At 42.2% G+C, this 20876-nt stretch overlaps 3 protein-coding genes and 1 long non-coding RNA gene across 4 annotated transcripts; 3 read left to right on the top strand and 1 right to left on the bottom strand.

The window, feature by feature from the left end:
• The first annotated feature begins 1271 nt into the window (after positions 1–1271).
• On the top strand, positions 1272–4703 carry LOC4347127 (transcription initiation factor TFIID subunit 10). Its single transcript, XM_015795801.3, has 6 exons — positions 1272–1602; positions 1699–1763; positions 2105–2167; positions 2751–2808; positions 2896–2946; positions 4379–4703. Exons 1-6 carry the CDS (start codon positions 1423–1425, stop codon positions 4457–4459), a joined length of 498 nt encoding a protein of 165 aa, XP_015651287.1. The 5' UTR covers positions 1272–1422; the 3' UTR covers positions 4460–4703.
• Positions 4704–4768: 65 nt separating this feature from the next.
• LOC136351816 (uncharacterized) lies at positions 4769–7231 on the top strand. The gene is made up of 4 exons (XR_010735046.1): positions 4769–4965; positions 5308–5382; positions 5663–5732; positions 6865–7231. It is a non-coding gene; the product is annotated as an uncharacterized lncRNA (long non-coding RNA).
• A 5805-nt stretch (positions 7232–13036) lies between these two features.
• On the top strand, positions 13037–14812 carry LOC107276247 (transcription factor MYB36). The gene is made up of 3 exons (XM_015755469.3): positions 13037–13465; positions 13565–13694; positions 13804–14812. The coding sequence occupies exons 1-3, from the start codon at positions 13225–13227 to the stop codon at positions 14669–14671; spliced, it is 1239 nt and encodes a 412-aa protein (XP_015610955.1). The 5' UTR covers positions 13037–13224; the 3' UTR covers positions 14672–14812.
• Positions 14813–15434: 622 nt separating this feature from the next.
• LOC4347126 (glutamate receptor 2.9) lies at positions 15435–20230 on the bottom strand. Its single transcript, XM_015757084.3, has 4 exons — positions 19612–20230; positions 17600–18888; positions 16386–17093; positions 15435–16134 (listed from the first exon to the last, which is right to left on the bottom strand). Exons 1-4 carry the CDS (start codon positions 19925–19927, stop codon positions 15595–15597), a joined length of 2853 nt encoding a protein of 950 aa, XP_015612570.1. The 5' UTR covers positions 19928–20230; the 3' UTR covers positions 15435–15594.
• Between the last annotated feature and the right edge of the window lie 646 nt (positions 20231–20876).

Below are 20876 nucleotides of genomic sequence, written 5' to 3'. Positions count from 1 at the left end.
GTGGGACCCGTAGGCCACCTCCCCTCTTTCCTCTTACTCTTCTTCTTCCTCTTTCCTCTCCTTCTCCTCTTCGAGATGAATGACGAGGGTAGAAGGCCGTTGATGAGTTCCCGAGCTTAACAAGTAGAGTAGCGAGGCAACCTCCCTGAGCTCAATGAGGCGAGTGCCGACGACTTCCCTGAGCTTGTGTAGCAGGCCCAGCGGCATCGGCTCCTTCATTGAGCTTATCGTGGGATCGAGGTTGTGCTGCTGGCACTTGTCTTCTCTGACCTCGGCAAGTGGGTGTTGGGGGGGGGAGAGCTCTGGGTCTACGATGACAGCAACACTTGGATAGGACGAGTGGCAGCGGATCTCAGAGCTTATGATGACATCGAAGCTTGGGTAGGAGGGGCCGATTACTGCCCATCAACCCTCCTTGGAACTTGCTGGTGATCCCGTCTTCTCCGTGCTCAGCAGTTCCTCTTCTCCAAGCTCGCCGCCAACCCCCCTCTTCTCTGACCTCAGCCAAGGGGCAAGCTCCACATCGAGCTTGCTGCCAACCTTCCTTTTCTTCCGAGCACGACCAAGGGGGTGGGCTCGGCACGAAGCTCTCCGCCGACCCCTTTCTTCTCTATGCTCGCATCTAGCTCGCAGCTCCGTCCATCTCGTCATGGCTGCCTCAAGCTCATAGAGGGAGGGAGTCGAAAGAGAGGGGAAGGTGAAAGAAGACTGTAGGACCTGCTGACGTGGTGTAAACCGCTCAGGGGGTATAAAGTGAATGGTATTAAAAGTTAGAGGGTGTGAAATATCCGGCTTTAGAGTATTGGGTGTATCTCTACTATTATAAAAACTGAAGATGTTTTTGCTAGAATTTTGGTTTGTCATCCATATTTGAGTCGGTTTTTAAGTTCGTTCACTTTTGAAAATACAGAACCGTGTTTGAGTTAGATTTTAAGCTTATTTCCTATTGGAAGTAAGTCGTATAAGAAATCTTTTAAAAAAACTCACATGCTAACTTCAAATTAAATACGGTCTCCTAATTGCAGCTCATGATTTTCTGAAAAAATATCCAATCAAATTTTCACAGTGAATTTTACCGTAGCTAAACCGTATAACAACAATAAAATTAAAATAGCATTTACCCGTTCCAATGCATAGACTTTTTTTTTCTAGTTTTAGACAAAAACGAAGACTTCATAGGTGTAAAATAGACTTATCCCTTTTTTTTCCAAACGGGCCTGAACTCCGCCCATCCTACGCTTATTACCAAAAGGGCCGGAGTACAGCCCACCACTCCCCTCCCTCTTCCCCCCTCCTTCTCGAGCCTCCGGCGACGACGACGACTCCCGCCGCTCTTCCTGGTCCATCGGCGGCGAACTTCCCCGCCGACGTGCCAGATCTCAAACCCCACTAGCTCCTCCGGCGAAGGCGGGGGACCAGAGGATGATGGGGAGCAACAGCGCAGGCGGAGGCGGCGGTGGCGCCATGGTTCCGGGGGGCATGGGGGGAGGAGGGCCCATGGGGGCAGCCGCCGCCGGCGGCGGCGGCGGCGGAGACGGGCGGCACGACGACGAGGCGGTCCTCACCGAGTTCCTCTCCTCCCTCATGGACTACACCCCTACGGTACGGCGCCTGCCGCCCATCTTGCCCTAGCTTCCCCCTCTCTTGGGTTTCGTGTCTGATGCGGTGGTGGTGGTGGTGGTGGTGGTGGTGCGGCAGATTCCCGACGAGCTGGTGGAGCACTACCTTGGCCGCAGCGGCTTCTACTGCCCCGACCTCCGCCTGTAAGCACCCCCATCTATCTCTCCAATAGTTCAATCTCTTCTCTCTTTCAGGAAGACTGCACCGTGCCTTCCAGGATGGGCCAATTGGTAGTTATTAAACTGAAATTCGTCCAGTGCCCGGAAATCACTGAAGAGATTTGGACTGAATTTTGCCTGATTCTTAGTACGTACAACATGGTGACAGTTAGATCTGATTGAGGCTGTTAGGATTGCATTGTAATGCAGCGTGTTGCCATTCTAGTCGAGGGAGAAAATCGCTGTATCCCTTTCAGCTTGGTGATTGTTGGTCGTCATGTGTGACAGCATGGCCTTATGAACCATAATTTTTGTGTTCTCTGCAGAACGAGGCTGGTTGCTGTAGCCACCCAAAAGTTCATTTCGGACATTGCAAGCGACTCTCTTCAGTATGTAACTTTTACTGCCTCATTCGTTTTGTTTTCCAACTTAAACGTATGTGCGATTATTTTGTTCCTTTTTAGTGGTTATCGATTCTTGGAGTCGAATTTTCGTTACCTTCAGATAGTGAATGAGAAATATGATTTCTGATGATGGTCATGAACCATGAGGTTTCTTGCATCATTCATAAATGGAGGTGTATGCAATATGCTTCATTCTTGAGATGTTGAGTAGCCTCATTTCTCCTATGCTGGCAGCTTTTTGAGATAACCATGTTGATTTTAGGCTTGTTTTCTTCATACTGTCAACTTGCATCTTCTTTGTGCTTCCTTTTTTTTGTTTCTATCATCCTTCTCACATTATGACCATGGAATGAAACATCAAACATGGTATCTTATGTCTATATTGTTAAGACAATAGATTGCGAAATATGCATAACATTGATGTGGTAGGGAATCTAATTTCAGTACTGACTGAAACTTTATGTGTAAAGTCAAGCTTCTTATGGTGTTGCTTGTATCATAACTTGTGACAGTTAAAAGGTATCATGCACACTAATTTGTTCATCACATGATTATTGTCCTGAACTAGGCACTGCAAAGCCAGGGTAGCAGCACCTATCAAAGATAACAAGAGCAAGCAACCTAAGGTGGGTTTAATTGCAGTTGGTGTACCATGGTACTACTAGCATGAAATCAGTACTTTTATTTACTGGTTCAGTCATTCTGTTCTTCAGGATAGGCGTCTTGTGTTAACAATGGATGATCTTTCCAAGGCCTTGCAAGAGGTAAACCATTTTCCTGTTGAATTTAAGCTTTCCCTTTTACTGCAGCTCACCAGTTACCACTGTACTTTACGTGATTGAAGTCACAGTTTATTCAGTTTGACGTATAATTGCAATTATTAGTTTTATTAGGACTTGAATCTCTGCATTAATAAATCTACTGTAGAATGGATTTAGTTAACCTTTTTTAGACCAATGGGATTACTTGTTAATGTTTTTTTTAATGAAACAAGTAGCCAAATTGATCAGTTGTATATGCTTCACGATGCTCACGATTAATCACAATTCAGATAGACTAATCAACTCAACAATCAGTCACAGCCTACTTGTATTGGAATATTTTACCAGAAGAACAAATGGGAAACTATTTTGATCCCTTGAGGGGATGTGCCGCTTAAAAATCATCTAAACGGTTATGAAAAATTCTAGAAAAATTTGACAACACTTATACAACATATCTATACAACTTCACAAAATCTTAAGTCCAAATTCAACTCACACATCGAGATATAAAAAAAGACAAATTCAGCGTATAAATAGTACCGCACTGTTAATATCTGAATTTGTCTTTTTGGGTTCTCGATGTGTAGGTCGAATTTGAACTTTATTTTTGGTGGACTATTAGATATAATTGTACTCTACATTGTCAATATTTTTCAGAATTTTTAACAACTATATTTGCATTGATTTTGAAAGAAAAATATATACGAGGGGACATCCCCTCGAGGGATTAGAATCCACTCCCCAGAACACATACATTATAGTACATGAAATAAGCATTTAAGCAGACCTGGGATGAGCTGCTCATATACAGGGATGAGCTGCTCATATACAGGTCTATTTGACAAATGATCTTCTATGCTTTCCCTTCCCAGCAATATTCTTGGCAAATGACTGATTCAGCTATAATCACATCATGGTCAGTACACTTATGTTTACAATTCCATGGTTCAGAATCAATCTACCTTCTACACACGAAACCTCACACAAAAGGGCATCCTTGACATGTCACAATATCACATAACTCTGGACTGTAATGCTCTACAGATGAGCTATCATTATAGAAGCTTTGTGCTTTCATGAAATATGTTTGTTCCACATACTACCAATTTGAGATTTATTTTTGTTTTCTAACATGCTGGCAGCTATCAGTAGATCATCACGTCATTTGATAGAATTAGATTACCATTGTCCAGCGTTTAGTATTGTAACTCCTAATTATCCTAATTAGGCATTTATGTTTGATGCATTTTGAGAAACTGGCACTTTTTACTCCCGTGTCAAATGCCAATATAGATCACAAATGTGTACATCAAATCCTCTATGGTGGTGCAGTAAGCTGGTAACCACTGACTATAGGCTAGTAGGCTCCTTTTTACCAAACATGTATACCAATGCTTAATTTCTGATGTGCACCATACTTATTTCCTTGCAGCACGGTGTGAACTTGAAACATCCTGAGTACTTCGCAGACAGCCCTTCTGCAGGAATGGCTCCTGCAGCAAGAGAAGAGTAGACTCAACTGAACTCAAAGTGAAACCAGGGACTATGTAGGGAGCATGCAAATGAATGACCATGTCGGCATCCTTACCCAACCTTATTACAGCATGCAAATGAATGAACCTGTCAGCATCCTTACCGACCTTATTACAACCTGATGTCTGTTCCTTGATATACTATTGACCATTAGCTTGTAACTAATAGTCTAATACCACTGGTTGCTTCTGTACTTAGTATGAAGTACTATCTGTGCTGATTGATTCCTCTGTGTGAAACCTGTTTTAAATTGCCTGGTGGATCCTTGACAGCTGAAAACTAATTGACTTTGCAACATGCTATAGCTTTTCACTACTTTGTTTCTTGATGTTGCGTTGGCAAACATCATTTCTCAGTGAAAATGCAACATGCTATAGCTTTTCACTACTTTGTTTCTTGATGTTACGTTGGCAAACATCATTTCTCAGTGAAAACCGCAGGGAGGTCTGGGAGTGATCTGGGGCCTGGGAGTGATCTGGAGATCAGGTAGGTCTACCTTATCTTCTCATTATTATATTGCAGGAACACAAGTCAAATCTGCATACAATGTGTATAGCGTCTGAAATAGTGTAAGAATGCATTGCTGAAATACAAAAGGTATATCCTGTCAACTTGTCATCCAAGAGCTATTTAAGTTAACAGTGAACTTCGTGACATTGTCACACAGAAAAACCCAGGTATAAACTAAATAAAGGGCCATGATTACGCTAGATTAGTCGAGTGGGTTATTGGACAATCTAATTATTAAGATTTCATACATATGTTTTCTGACAAATAATTGTATAGTTTTCATAGCATAATAACTAACCGAAGTGTCTGTTTATGCAGCTCATTCTGTCAGCAACTTTCATGCTCTGAGTCTCTCAGAGCCATAGCCTGATAGCCACGCCCTTAAGTGGAAGGGTAAGTGTCCTTTCCCAATCATTTGTTCATTGAACATTAGTGTACCTTGCAATTGAAATTGAGTGCAAATGTTCTTGACCGTCCACATATAGCAACATGAACCTGCAAAGGTCGGCTCATGTATACTTCAGACGGCAGTACAGTGTCGTGGTGCATGCTTGACCTTGGATTGTTAATTTGTCATACATGAAATAAATTTCTACCTGATGTTCCAAAAAGTAAGTTTATGTAATGATACTTACGAAGAAACTCGATGTACTAATTGATCTCTTCAATGCAGCTTGGATTTCTGACAGGGACCAGCCCTATTATCATAAGTAGGCCACCAACCCACCATCAGAGTATCTCAAGTTAAGAAATCTTATATGCTCTGGTCACTCTATAATTTCAATATGCATGATGGTCTACATGCATTTTAGAATATCTTCCTCCTCAAGTCATCTATGTTATCACTTGTCGGAACTGGAGAATATCAGAATAACTTTGACTTCATCTTGGGTATATTTCTGTGATGACCATATAGGAGTATTTAACAAAACATGGCCGGTGCAATTATATTATTGAAGATTAATCTAGATGGTTACTGATGTGAAAGTGATCGTGTTTGAGTAGACACTGTTCAAGGATCCCCTGGTTGAAATTCCTGAGGTTTACAGCGATTGGTTTACTGTTTTTCACTGCGTCACTTTTGATTTCGCACTCAAGACAAGTAGCTGCGTCACGTTCGTTTGGTTTGCGTTGACTGTCACATCAAAATGAGTTAAACACTTAAAGAACGTGATTAACACTGTAAGTAATTTTCATGACGATCGTAGATACTCACAGCTCGTAAGTTTCAACACAAGGAGTACCTAAAGTAATGATTTCGATCAGCAACTAGTACTGGATAGTTGACCATGTCCTTGAGTTGTGGCAAGTTTATTTTGAATAGTCACATAGCCTATTTGGATTAATTTCTAGTTACATAGCAGCTAAACTTGAAGAGCTGTTGCTCATTTGTCGGTAAAATAAAAACCACAAAAGGCTAGAAAAGAAAAGGGAGAGATCTTACTTAGCTGCACACTGGTCCATTTATTATTATTGGTGATTGATTTGCGATTAATTTGAGCTTATCCTAACAGGGCCTTATTTTGTCTGCCATTATTGACAAGATTGTGCAAATGACAGCTTGCTGACAACAGCAAGTATAATTAAACAATAGCAAAGCACGCCTTGGATTCCTAAATCCAAACACAAAGGCAATCAAGGCAAAAAAACAAGGGAGAAAAAAACACCCACATATCCTGCTACTTTACCCTCTGATTGCCTACCCCCTCAAAACCTTACTTAGCAAAAGTCTTCCTTCTTTCTCTAATCACCTTTTAGTACTTGACACTATCATATATTATGGTCTCCTTGCACACATTCCTTTCTGGAAAGTTTTCCAAATGATCCTTGCCTTTACAGTGCAATCTACCTCTCATTTCAATCCCAAACCTGCAGGTCAATGTGGGGCTCTTTTGTGCCGGCCGGCATCAGGGAAATTGTGCAGCATCTTAGGGTGTTCTCATTAGGTGTTCTTTGCGATGCTGGTAAATTGGTGTGAAGCTGGAGCAACTTGGTTATGATTCTTGTTTCCTTTTGTCTTCAAAGAATGTGTAGGGTGTCTACAAAGAATGTGTAGGTCGCATTGAAAAAACCGTGGCATGAAAAGTGGTGTAGAGGTTCTGGGTCATGTTGATTACCTTTTCTTTGAAAAGGGAAAAAATGTAGTTATTTTTCAGATAATAATTCTCTGTGCATTTTAAAGTTTTAGAAAAATTAACATGCTACGATCAGAGAAATTTGACCATGGTCAGTGTCTGGAGTATATAGCTTGCTACGAGCAACGAAATTTGACCAAAATTATCAGAGCATAATAATATCGCTTCATCGTTTATCACATCATGCTGCTAATTTGGGGCAGCTAATAAATTGCATGCATGTTGACTTGAATTAGATTAATTGGTATAATTGTCGATGACATTGGTTACAACGACATGGTAACTGATTTGTCACGGTTTTTCCTAGCTAGGTTATTCGTCTCTTGGTGAAGAAAGTGATAGTAATCTTGTCTGGTGAGATCCGGTCATTTGTAAAAAGGAAAATAAAAAAGCTTGAAAATTTGTCACATGGCCGGAATATATGTACAAACGTCTTTTCGTAATGGTTGGATATATGCGTGTCCATAGGACAAGTGGCTAACTGGAACATGTATGTAGACGACGTACACGTAACAAATCATTATTAGCAAGAGCCGTACCTAAAATTTTTGGACCTGATGCTAAACACAAAATAAGAGTAATTCACTATAAATTATGTATGTATATTAAATAGAGTTTCATAATTAGATCCACTTTTCAGTTAGCAGCAGGGCATCTACAATTAATCTGTTGGGAGGGATCTCCACTGTCTCTACTCCTTACTTAATCCATATCGTGGTTAGATATCGTCTATGCACAAATAGGAGAGTTGGAGATCTACCAAACACACTCCTTTATCTAGCTATGCATCTGTGCTACTGAGCGAGTAAGAATCGTGCACAACTGTTGGGGAGATGGATTTTCATCCTTTGAGGAACATCCCTTCTTTTTTAGCATGCCGCCTAATAGTCATTAAAATATTTGAAAAATATGGATAACATAGATCAATATAAAATATAAAAGATATCATTCCACAAACATGCAAAGCCAAATTTCATTTCTACACTTTGAAAAAAACAAATTAAACTAAAAAATTGTCATCGAACACGTGTATATGATTACTTGTCGGATACAAGGAGAATAGGCCTGTTTTAGCCAAATCAGTGGAAGAAGAGAGAAACTTGAAAAAAAATAGAATGAGTAGGTTGTAATTAAAACATATTGGAATGTCGAAGTGGATTGAACAAAAATAATTTTGGGGCACCTCTAATTCAACCAGCAATAGTTACTTTTTTTTTCCAATTACTCGGAAGACATAAACACACCCACACCACCACCACACATTCATACATATGAATAGGTCTCTTAGCCTCTTAGGCTTGCTTTGGTACAACTCTTGATCTTATATCTTAATTTGTTGGATAAAGTTTGTATAGTGGTTTGACATTTTATAATTTCTATAAGACGTGAACAATGACTCATTCAAATGCTATGGGGTGTTCTCAAAAACATAAGTCCCTCGACTTATGTTTTTGAGAGAGGTTTAGCCCCTCTCTCCCAAACACCCCCTATAAATGTAATAACAGATCTAGATTCATATATTCTTAGAGCTAGAAATACCTAGCTACAAAGATTCTTGGATCTGAAGCTATGCCAAAAACGACCTTAACACATGCTTTTTGAGCGATAAAATCCTTGGCCTCACTATTGAAAGTATATATATCCATATATGCGTTAAGAAAACATTTAACCCCTCTACATAGTGCATGCCCAAATATCCATTCAGTTCCCTCCCACTGCATTCCACCATAGTGATGCCACATGTACTTCACCACCTCCCTCTTCTTCTGGACACCTTTCTCACGACGCCATAGCAGCCACCTCGTGATTCGACAGAGGAGAGAGTAGTTGGATTGGGGATGAATCCGGACCAGAGGGGCTAAACCGCTAAATGCTTTTTTTTTACCATGGTGCCTTTTGGAGGTGGCTGAACTAAAATTTTCATCCAATGTAGTACAACCACTTTAGCCCCTAAGACTAGTAAAATGTGTTCTCGATTTGTTGTTATACATTAAACCATGATTACGGATCTAAATGTGATTTTTTTTAATATTATGAATCTAAGTGATATCACGGTATAAGTTAAAAAGGACCGGTAATATACGAGACCATAGTGTGTAGAGTGTACGTCTCCACATGCGCACACACCATCACATGTACTGATGTACACGTCTCTTAGAGTTCCCTTCAAAACAAATACTCCCTCCGTTTCACAATGTAAGTCATTCTAGCATTTCTTACATTCATATTGATGTTAATGAATCTAAACATATATATCTATCTAGATTCATTAATTAATATGAATGTGGGAAATACTAGAATGACTTATATTGTGAAACGGAGGAAGTAGCTAAAATTAAAGGTGAAAATCTGGGATGATAATCGGATTGGGTTGTGAATAATGCCCTGTATAGCCGTATAGGTGATGCACCTCTGTCCGATTGGGTTGATGGCATCAAATCCGTGCCATACGTACTTTGCGACGTATTTAGACAAAGAATCGTCAAAATAATCAGTAGTGGTGTACTAATTAACAGGCGCCGCAGGAACTTAATTAGTGCGCTGCATCTTATTTTCTCACTGCATTTGTCGCGAAAAGACGTCGGCACCTCGATCGATCAGCTTAGCTTTTTGATCTGCAGCTCATATTAGCCAATGTTCTCTTATTGATTAGGAATATATAAAGCTTAATTAATTGCTTAATTAACCTTTTTCCTTTTTGTCACAAGGGTTGACGAAACTTCACACCCTTTCACAGATGACGGGCACTTTGATTAGCTCTGCATGCTTGACCAGAGCTCTAATTATGCAGTCTAATTTAAAGTGTATGATGGTGATCAAGTATTTTTAATATACATACAGTGGCAGATAATGACACTGTGCGTATGATGACATTTGTTGAGGGAGATAGATCGAATGGTGAGATATGTTTATCACTGAAAGTTGCCATATATATAATTAACAGATAGGATTGTTAACTTAGTTAATTTTCCAGTTACTCAAAGTTCTCTTCCCCTATGTATGATCTTCCCTAAACTAAATTATAACATGCATATCTCAGTCCATATTTAGCTAGCCAGCTGAGTACTGTACTCTGCCTGTACTACTGCAAAACTTGCATGTGATGATGCTCCTAATGATTAAGAAAATGGTAGTTAATTAAGTTGATGCAGCCATCGTTGCATGCGCATTTGTATATGCTAGATTGGTCATGATGCTTCCAAATGATAAGGGTTTGGTTTTATACATGTGTAATCGGCAATATAAATAGGCATTGTTGTCGACGATTTATTGGCGTACGGACGCCGCTGACTTCTGCCTTTCGTCGATGCGTATAAATATATGTACTTATACGTAGATTGTCATGAAAATGAAAATACTGTCAGTATTCTGATAGTTATATATGTCTGACCTGACCCGATGCTGAGGCAAGATGTGCATTAATTTATATCCGGATAAATTAAGAGGTGTGCAGATAATCATAAATTTTTCCACATGTGAAAGATTTATACAATTTGTTAATTTAACAACATACATATGCTACCTCCGTTACAAAGTATAATAACTTATGACTATGAATCTGACCAAATACTACTTTAGGAGGGTTTATAATTTCATTTTACATATTTACGTTAAGGGCATCGGAACTTTTACTAAATTTAAACAATTTTTTTTACTGAATTTGACTAAATTAAAGAAAATAAAAATTTTGGGCGAAATAGTTTTGTGTGGGGTGGGGACTGGGGACCTGAAATTTTGGATATTTTGAACCAAAATTTTAAACACTGGTAGTTTTGTTTTATTTTATTTCTAAAATAGAACTTTGCTCTCGTCGGCATGTATATGTATATATAGTACCTACACCGGTCACACTCCGGAGTCCGGCCGGATCGACTCTGCTATGTCAACGGCATATAGTAAAAGTTGCATTACAAAAGTGTTTGTCTTTTACTGAGATTAATATATAGTGAGATCATAGGCCATGCCTGATGTTCATACGTAATTCATACATGACACCCTGGGATATATCGGTCGTTAATTTGGATGTTGATAGTCTTCAAAACGAGATATTTTTATGGTTCTCACAAAGAAATACTCCATCCGTCTCATATTAAATACATCCATGAGTTTCCATGTCCAACTTTGATCATCCGTCTTATTTGAATTTTTTTTTATAATTAGTATTTTTATTGTTATTAGATGATAAAATATGAATAGTACTTTGTCTATGGCTTATATTTTCTATTTTTTAAAAAAAATTAAATAAGACGGACGATTAAAGTTGGACACGTAAACTTATGGCCGTGCTTAAAATAGGACGGAGGGAGTAGAGGGGTACTCCCTCCATCCCATAATATAAAGCACGCACGTATTTTAAGATTCAACATTTAAAATATTTGACCAACATTTAGTATAATATGAAATAAATTTTATTCATTAAAAATTATATCATTAGATTGAGATTTAAATTTACTTTCATATGGTTATAATTTTCTTGCCAGAAGCCTTATAGAATATGAGAAATTATAAGCTAAAGATTACTTTTGGAGACCGTGCTAACTTTGACCGCGCCTTATATTATGTGATAGAGGGAGTATATCATAGTGTTAAATAAGAGGCATATACCTTCTGATCTAAACATTGGAAATATCTATGCTATATATACAATTACCTCCTCAGGATTTTTTTTTTAAAAAAATTTTATCTCATTAATAGTCAACTTTTGGATAGAGAAAGTACCACACAATGCATTCTAAGATGAAGTGATTCTAGTAAGGAGGAAGTAAAAATTTAGAAATAACGCCTTCAAATTGGACCATCCAGGTACATTGGGTATTTCATTTATACTCCAACACCTCCCTCCTATGTCGAGGCGCTTTCTCAGGTCTCAAAATGTGCAGTACAATTTAATTATATCAGCCAAAAAATTGAACTCGAGACCTTAAGTTGTAAGGCCACATTTAGATGCAAGCATCGGACTGTTCATTCAAAACTTTAAGCTAATTAGGAAAAAGGACAATTCACTTATATTTATTTCAACACTAATACATTTAGCAAAATGTGCTTCAAAATATATGGGTTGTCAGAATTGCCTAGGTATAGCATGATGGTTAAAATCCAACCAGGAGTGTTTTTTTGACATAGAAATCCAACTCGAGTTCATCCAGCCAATAATGTGACAAGTCCGGGTACAGCACGCAACAGAGAGAAAAAATGGCCTTTGGGAAGTAAGATTGATAAGCGTTGTGAAATTGGCATGCAATTTTCAAACACATATATAGGCCACAAAAGTTTACCCTCTATCTGCCTGTTACATTATTAATTCAGAAACGGGAATTAATTAAAGATACTAAATTAATGCTCATTCTAACATGGCCTATAAATTGTCATGTTAATCGACAAAAAAAATGCACCATTTAGTCGCAATGGGTCCATAATGTAGTGTAGAGATCAATCAATACAATAATATACTACAAAGTACGAAGGTGTTTTATTTATGAAAATACAAGTCAATAGTTGTACACAAATCAAAAATGCGTACAATTATGTAATTGAGTTATATATCAACTTTGATTTTCATTCTAGAATCTATAGCTCTGCTTAAAAAAATTGTTAGTTGCATATTTATCATATCTTTTTGTAGTTTTAAACAGTACTCTCCACACAACACATACCCTGCAATCGACAACACGACCCAACTAATAGAAACTATTATATACTCCCTCGTTTCCTAAATGTTTGACGCCGTTGATTTTTTTAAACATGTTTGACCGTTCGTTTTATTCAAAAATTTTTGTGAAATGTGTAAAACTATATGTATACATAGAAGTATATTTAACAATAAATCAAATGATAGGAAAATAATTAATAATTACTTAAATTTTTTGAATAAGACGAACGGTCAAATATTTTTAAAAAAAATTAACGGTGTCAAACATTTTGGGATGGAGGGAGTATAACAAATATTTCTTTAATTACCTCCCCTAATTAATTCGATTATAATGGTATAAGCATCACATCAAGTCTCTACAAGATGGCCTAATACAAAACACACTTTCTTTCTCCCCCTTCACCATCAGGTCTCCTTGCTATAAAACTCCCACCCTCACCTCCCGCCACCATGTCCACCCACCGGCACTGCACCGCCGCCGCCGCTGCCGCCGACAACGACGACCCTGACCATAAACGGAGACGGCTAGCGCTAGTAATAATAGTGTACGCCGAGATGGGCAGGGCGCCGTGCTGCGACAAGGCGACGGTGAAGAAGGGCCCGTGGGCGCCGGAGGAGGACGCCGCGCTCAAGGCCTACGTCGACGCCCATGGCACCGGCGGCAACTGGATCGCCCTCCCCCACAAGATCGGTACGTGTCGCGCGCGACGCCGCCGCCTTGAGATGACCGTGTTGATGAGTATATGGCTGATTGCTCACCGGCCGGAGTTGGTGGTGGTGGTGTACGCAGGGCTGAACAGGTGCGGCAAGAGCTGCCGGCTGCGGTGGCTCAACTACCTCCGGCCGAACATCCGGCACGGCGGCTTCACCGAGGACGAGGACCGCCTCATCTGCAGCCTCTACATCGCCATCGGGAGCAGGTACGTATATAGTGGACCGGACGAACACCTTTCCATTTCCAACCACTGCGACGACCTGCTCGATCGATCATGGCCAAAAGCTAAGCTAATCGATCGGTGATCATGGCAGGTGGGCGACCATCGCGGCGCAGCTGCCGGGGAGGACGGACAACGACATCAAGAACTACTGGAACAGCAAGCTCAAGCGCCGCCTGCTCGGCGGCGGCCGCCGGCCGCGGGGCGCGCCACCGCGGCTCGTGCTCGCCGGCCCGGGCCCCGCTGTAACCGCCGCCGCCACGTCGCGCAACGCCATGGCCGCGTCGGCGATCGAGCGGATGCAGCTCAGCGTGCGGCTGCGCCGCCTGGAGGCCGCGGCGCCGCCGCCGCCGCAGCCCTTCACCTTCTACGGCAGCAACAACCTCGCCGCGCCGCCGTGGCAGCAGCCTATCTCCCCGGCCGCGGGCGGCAGCTCGGAGATGCCACGGCGGCTGCATCACCACCACCCCTCCGGCGCCGCCGCTACCTCGAGCTACTCCGGCCTGATCAGCAGCTGGCCGTCGTCTCGCTCCCACATCATCCACGACGCCTGGCTCGACGCCTCCTCCACCCCGCCGCTGTCGACGACGAGCATGGGCGACGCCGCCACGACGACGACGACGGCCGGCGGGGAGAGCTCGAGCTCGACGCCGACGGTGAGCACGGCCACCACGCCGTTCATCGGCGGCAGCATCGACATGGACGACGAGATCGACATGCTGCTCCAGCAGATCAGGTGCTTCGATGAGAACGGCGACGACGGCGACGACGACGCCGACCAGCGGCTGATCGTCGGCGACGAGGCCGCAGCCGGAGCAGAGAACTACCTCAGGGCATTGATAGACGAGGCGGCAGCGAACGGTGGCGATGTCGGCGTTGGCTCCTGGAGCTCTTGCTCTACTCCAGGAGTGGACTCCGTGTTCCATGAGTATGCTCAGCTAGACTACGGACAGTATAATTAATTAATTTCGTAACCACACGCTGCGTGTTATTATTCTACAAATGTTTATTATGCAACTGTGAAGATATAATATCCGAAGGAAATGTCTATGTATATTTTGACACATGTTCTTCCCCAAATCAGTCGAATTTTGAGCCGTCTCCATCCAACTGTCGAATTGTTAATATCTACTCCTCAAGATGAACGTGGATTGGGTTGTTTTAGAGAGAGAGAGAGAGAGTATGTATATGTCGAATTTTGAGCTGTCCGATCTCCATCTAACGGTTTAGATTCGTCCAACTGTCGAATTTCGGATATCTATGTATATATATGTTGACACATGTTCTTCCCCAAATCAGTCGAATTTTGAGCCTCCGATCTCCATCCAACGGTTTAGGTTCATCCAACTGTTGAATTGTGAATATGCATGTGTGCAAATTCAGTGGTTTCTATTCTGAATACTTTGACATGGTTTATGCTTATCATACTACGTCAATGCTGAAGAAAAAGAAAGACGTGGTTTTAGATATGGATATGAGTTTGTTAATTATCCCCTTGGACACATGCTTAGCCTAGTTTAAGGTCTCTGCATTATCTGTTAATCCATAAAGTTGTAGGATGTAGATGTTACCTTTGGGTTAGGTTTGGGTGACATGAGCTTTGTCGTTTAATTACCAGCAACTGTGTACAGACATACAGTGCCAACACTAGCTGTGTAGCAAGTGGCATTGCCGACCTAATTTGTGAAAAGAAATCATAGGTACAGGTTGGTGCTAGTACTCTACTTCAGATGAAACTGCAGGCAGCAGATATATATTGACAATCAAATGAATCAATAATTACAGTGAATCAGTGATCAGTTATGTACTCGTTCTTGATCTTGTTGAGTGCTTCTGTTTCAGAAGGATGGTGTTCAAGTTTGCAAGAGATGGAGAAACTAATCCATTATTGCCCCCTCTCTGAATGCATGTATGCAAAAGATGGTGGGTCAGGGCCCTGAACAAAATCTTCTCTATCTTCTTCTCTTACGCTCTCCACATCACTGCCTGAATCAACATTTTCGATAATGTGATGATCAGGTGTGCTCCATGGAGTATCAGCTGTAGTGTTAGCATTTGACACTGCTGGCTCATCCAATTGTGGAGCATTAGGTCTATCACCCTCGTGGAATATCTTTAGGAGGATGGCAAACCATCCACACCATGAACTCTGACTACTGCTGGCGCTGCTCAAATCATGCCGATGATTATAGAGGGTTATGACAACATGTAGGAACAGTGCCAGCAGTGAAGATGCTCCAGTGATGATGAACAGCCCAAGAAAGCTGCGTAGTGTAAGGCTGCTTGAAGTTTGGGAGTCATCTTTGTCAGGGCATGTTCTATTGTTGTACAATTCTCTCTCCAGTTGGGCCATTCTGTTGCTTGATGTGAAGTTCAATATTCCCCTTGAAATCTCAGCAGTGAGCGGGGAGCCTAGAGGGAATGCCTGCGGGAGTAGAAAAGAAATGAGGATTGTAACAGGTGTTGATGGTTAAATTGCCAGAATGAAGCTGAAGTGATTGCATTTATCATTTAACTTTTCGCTTTAAAAATGGTACAAAAATACTTAGGGAACCCAAAGAATTTAGCTGAATATAAAAAGGAAGTCTAAGAAAACTAGATTGCAATATCATAAACTAGATATAGTGCCAAAGTTAATGCGGTAAAACAATGTGAATAAGGTGCTTAGTTACTTACAAAACCAAATCCATCGAACTTGTAAGTTGGGCCAACCATAGTATAGTTGTGGCAATACTTTGAAAGAAACACCTTAAGGTATGGTATCTCATCGACAACTACAGCAACTCTACCAGTTGATAGAGCCTCGTTGTATTCATCAGGAGAGTCAAGGGCAATCAACTTTGATTCGTCAATTTTCAACCTTTTCAAAAGCTCAGGCATGAAAGAATCATTGAGGTAGCCAACGTTGGCCCCTTTCCTGATGACTTCGTCTAAATTGGTGACTGTTGGCTGAAGTTGTTCCACTGTGAGAATTGAGCTCAAGCTTGCAGTATAACTCCGCTGCAATATCAGCACCACGAAAAGCCAAATAACTAACAAAACTCTTGATAAATTGTTCACAATCTTTTGCCGATGAGCAAAAACAAGTGTGGAGAAGGCGAAGTAGAAGACAGATCCAATTTGATTGACTGGTGGTCCTCTGAAATCTTCATTTGTTCTGTGCTCAATAAACCAAACTACAAAACCTGTTAAGACAAAGAAGGCCGCAGTTCCTAACCATAAGTCAGCTGTTAATGGCTGCAGAAACGTCCATGCAGTCTTCTGTCGCTGGTCCTGGACTGGAACTAGCATGCGCACTCCTGACTCAGTATAAGGAAGAGTGAAGTCCACATATAAAGATCGGTTGGCCAAGATTGTTATATCACCAACTGCTGCATCGAAGTCCTGCCAGAAGATCACACAAGTTGATGGAGAAAATAAGTTAGAAACTGTAAGTCTTTACTGGTTTGTACTGCAGAAAATAACACTAGTGCACTACTAAACACCCAGGAAATGCAAGGATTCACCTACAAACTAAGAGGGACACTTTTTCTTTCCTTGGGATTCATCAGGACAGTAATTATATTCTTTTCCTGATTGGAGCTGGCCGCAAAACTAATTAATAATTGAGAATTATTAAGATGTAAGAGCAGGTGGCAGTTTAGGCATATCAGCTGGTGAATTAATGTGAGACAACTGAGCCCCCAAATAATAAAAAACATCTACTACAAAATTCTACTCTATGAAATCTTATACCTGTCAATATACTAAAAAATAATGGTCACTTAAATACTTAACAGTGGTTCTGCATACTTGAGGAGAGCAATAAGGAAAGCATAGTGCAGGTAAGTCCATATTATTTTTGATAATCTACAAAGAGCAAAGTGTAAGAAAGAAAAACCCATGCTTACGTTCTGATAAACTTTGTAGATAAGTTCATCGTAAGTTCCATTACTTTCCCCCTTTCCATTTCCAAACTCCACATAGTCATGGGGTATTTTGTAGGGTAATCCATTAAGAACTTCCTCGAATACCTCAATGCAGAGTCCTGTGAAATTATATTTTTCTTTCTTTATAAAACCAGAAAACCCAGGTTTTGCAGGCACGCCTATTTTGAGTGTTTTATTCATTGGAAAGAGCCACCCCCTTGGTACAGTTGTTTCTCCTCCTGGCCATATGATTTCATTAACATCAGCTTTCGTATTTAGACCCCTGGAAATGTTAAATTCTGGTGTCCAAAAACCAACTACTCTTTGCTCCTCCCCAACTATATTTATTATCTCATAAGTCATCGATAGCAAATGCATGTCTTGAAACTGAAATTTCCCACTCATGCCTTGGAAATCAATATTCAAGAGTGTGCTCTGGAGCTTCTTAGCAGCATTTGAAGTATTGATCCTGTCAAAATCAGTCGACCCGTTGTTTTTTTCAGACAGAAGAAAGTCTGAGTTAACATATCCAGCCTTCTCTGCTGCTAACGCTAATGCCCACACAGTGTCATATGCGTAGAGACCAGATAATGTGGGCTCACTCAATGTGGTGCCTGGATTTTCAGACTTATACATCTTGCGCCATCTCTGCCTGAAGTTTTGAAGTTGTTTAGTATCATTAACATAAGGTTTCATCCCAATAACTCCTTGCATCACATCAAATGCAGGAGAACCAACTACATCAAAGATGTCTGTTAAGCCATAAGCTGCAATCCAGACAAAGCCCTGGCCCATCATCCCTTCATCCTTGGCATGCTTGAAAAAACTAAGAGCTAGCTGATACGACATGCGCACGACAAATACGCTTGTCCATTTTTCCTTTAAGCTTAAGACGACTTTCTTTATGTCATCAGCTCCAGCTGACGGGTGTATCTTGCACCTGTGGGTAACACGGATCTCGGCATTCCTTAGGGCATCAACAAGGTCAGGAATGAATCTTGTATTGGAGTCATCATCTTCGATGACAGGGATGACGTCCCTCCAATTGAATCTTTGAACAAGTGACGCGATAGCTTCTGCTTGTGAGGAGTCGTTCCATGCCGTCCTGATGAAGTATGGAGTTTGGCTGGCCGTTCGACATGGGCTATTTGCAGAGAATGAAACAACAGGAACCGATGATTTTTCCCCAAGCTCCGCGAGAAATTTGGCCTGTGCTGATGTCTGTGGCCCAACGATTGCTTGCACATGGACATTTTTCAGTAGATCGACACCTGCAACATCGGTTATACTAAAAGTTAAAAGAACATTTTTACAAGAAAAGGCTCAGTATGTAACAGCTGCAAGTAGTACTGCCACTAAAAATCTGAACTACCCTATTCAATCCTCATCAGACAAGTGAAATTGGCTCTGACCCCTGCAATGCATCGGTTAATTTGCTGATCTATTCCAACACAAAGGTTTAGATTACACAGTTTATTTTTCTCCTGTCAAGAGAAAACCAAGAAATCCTCCGGGCGCATGGTTGCCAGCGAAACAGTAACTCCTAGATGGGGACGCGGCGAGGGCTACACAGCTCAAAAAACTCATCTGATTTAACTGCCGCGACAGGATTGGGGGAAGAAGAAGCAGGATAACCTTCTCGATCGCTACGGCCGCGGCGCGCGGCGACGCGGAGCCCGGAGCGCGGGAGGGGCGCCGCCACCCCGGCCGCCGGAGCTCCGGAGCCGGAGGCGAAGCTCGCCTCCGCTGGAAGATGTGGGCTCGCCGCAAGCCCAGCAATCCTATGCTACTGGACGGTAGAAGGCCCATGAAAATGTCTGGCCCATTTACGGCCCAACAAGCGGGCAGCCGCTGCTCCGACTGAGCGGCGGCGTCGTCGTCTACCTCCCGCTCGCTGGCGGCGAGGAACGAAAAGCGGCGGCGGAATGGGAGGAGCGCGGAGCGCGGAGCCCGGAGGACGGCCTAGCTAACTTACGGGGAGAGAGCGAGCGCACCTGCGGAGGCGGCGTCGACGGCGTCGAGGCGGGTGTCCCGGAGGTGGAGCCTGAGCGCGGTGGTGTAGCTGGCGCGCTCCTCGTCGGCGTAGAAATCCTCCACGGCGAGCTCCATGCACGCCCAGCTGATGTTCCCCAGCCACGTCCTCCTGTCCAGGATCACCCCCACCTCCACCCTCCTCCGCCGAGCAGCCGCCGCACCTCCTCCTCCTCCATCGACGACCACATCCACTCCCCGAACGCCCAACGAGAAGATCATCAGCAAGAGGACGACGACGAGCGGCATTACGAAGGCTAATCTTGCTCCAGCTTCCATGGACAACGACCCTAAAAAGCTCAGCTACTCTACTACTACTACTTGCGAAGTGAGCAATGGCTGCAGAATGAAAATCATTCCAGTTCCAGATACCCAAGAAAACGATCGCTCGCGTCCATATATTTTCCTCCCAACTTCTCAGCAAGCTAGAAACGGCTTAGCTCAGATGCATTATTCAACAATTCAAGCATGCATGCACGCAAACGGTCAAGCTAGCTAGCCACCGTAGCAGCATGGACCATGGAGATGGCGCGCCTCAGCTCGCTGGGGGTAAACGCGTATGGGAAGGGAAGGAAGCGTGATGGGGCAGCACAGCTACAGCATGCAGCAGATAGGGTTGGGGAATTGGTCAAAGTCGCTGTTGCGTTGTACGCCGCGGCCTCCGCGCGTTGTTCGTCGCCGCGCGGCGCTGTCTGTCTGTCTGTCCGTCCGCCGCTTTCACTGACCGCCTGACCCGACGGAACAGAACAGTAATCTCTCTAAATATCGTAGGATTGCTGAAACATGCTCCCTCCGTTCCACGATGTAAGTCATTCTAGCATTTCCCACATTCATATTAATGTTAATGAATCTAGATAGATTCATATTGATAGTATCATATTCATTAACATCAATATAATACTATCTAGATTCATTAACATTAATATGAATATGGGAAATGCTAGAATGACTTACATTGTGAAACAGATGAAGTAAATACTTCCTTCGCCCTAAAATATAACAATTTTTGGTTGAACATATCCTCCTGTGCAGAATTGTAGTATTAGGATATATATCCTATCCACCCAAAAGTTATTATGTTTTGGGTCGGAGGGAGTACTACATAACAACATACTGTTCTAATGGAATAGGCAATGTCATAATGACGTTTGCATAAAACTTACAGGGTATCATGTCTTATACCGAAGATACCATGATGACATCAGCATGGTACTTATGTATTAGATAT

Source organism: Oryza sativa, chromosome 9 (genome assembly GCF_034140825.1).
Source record: "Oryza sativa Japonica Group chromosome 9, ASM3414082v1".
Lineage (NCBI taxonomy): Eukaryota > Viridiplantae > Streptophyta > Magnoliopsida > Poales > Poaceae > Oryza > Oryza sativa.
Note: the sequence above shows the minus strand (reverse complement) of the source record. Positions and strands in the feature narration are given on the sequence as shown.

Excerpts from the sequence above, each read along its gene's own strand:
- LOC4347127 (XM_015795801.3), top strand. The coding sequence starts at position 1,423 with ATGATGGGGAGCAACAGCGCAGGCGGAGGCGGCGGTGGCGCCATGGTT. Across the intron at positions 1,603-1,698 it reads TCATGGACTACACCCCTACG|ATTCCCGACGAGCTGGTGGA; the intron begins GTACGGCGCCTG and ends GTGGTGCGGCAG. Across the intron at positions 2,168-2,750 it reads ATTGCAAGCGACTCTCTTCA|GCACTGCAAAGCCAGGGTAG; the intron begins GTATGTAACTTT and ends GTCCTGAACTAG.
- LOC107276247 (XM_015755469.3), top strand. The coding sequence starts at position 13,225 with ATGTCCACCCACCGGCACTGCACCGCCGCCGCCGCTGCCGCCGACAAC. Across the intron at positions 13,466-13,564 it reads CGCCCTCCCCCACAAGATCG|GGCTGAACAGGTGCGGCAAG; the intron begins GTACGTGTCGCG and ends TGGTGTACGCAG. Across the intron at positions 13,695-13,803 it reads TACATCGCCATCGGGAGCAG|GTGGGCGACCATCGCGGCGC; the intron begins GTACGTATATAG and ends TGATCATGGCAG.
- LOC4347126 (XM_015757084.3), bottom strand. The coding sequence starts at position 19,927 with ATGGAAGCTGGAGCAAGATTAGCCTTCGTAATGCCGCTCGTCGTCGTC. Across the intron at positions 18,889-19,611 it reads CGTCGACGCCGCCTCCGCAG|GTGTCGATCTACTGAAAAAT; the intron begins GTGCGCTCGCTC and ends CCGATGTTGCAG. Across the intron at positions 17,094-17,599 it reads TCTACAAAGTTTATCAGAAC|GACTTCGATGCAGCAGTTGG; the intron begins GTAAGCATGGGT and ends ATCTTCTGGCAG.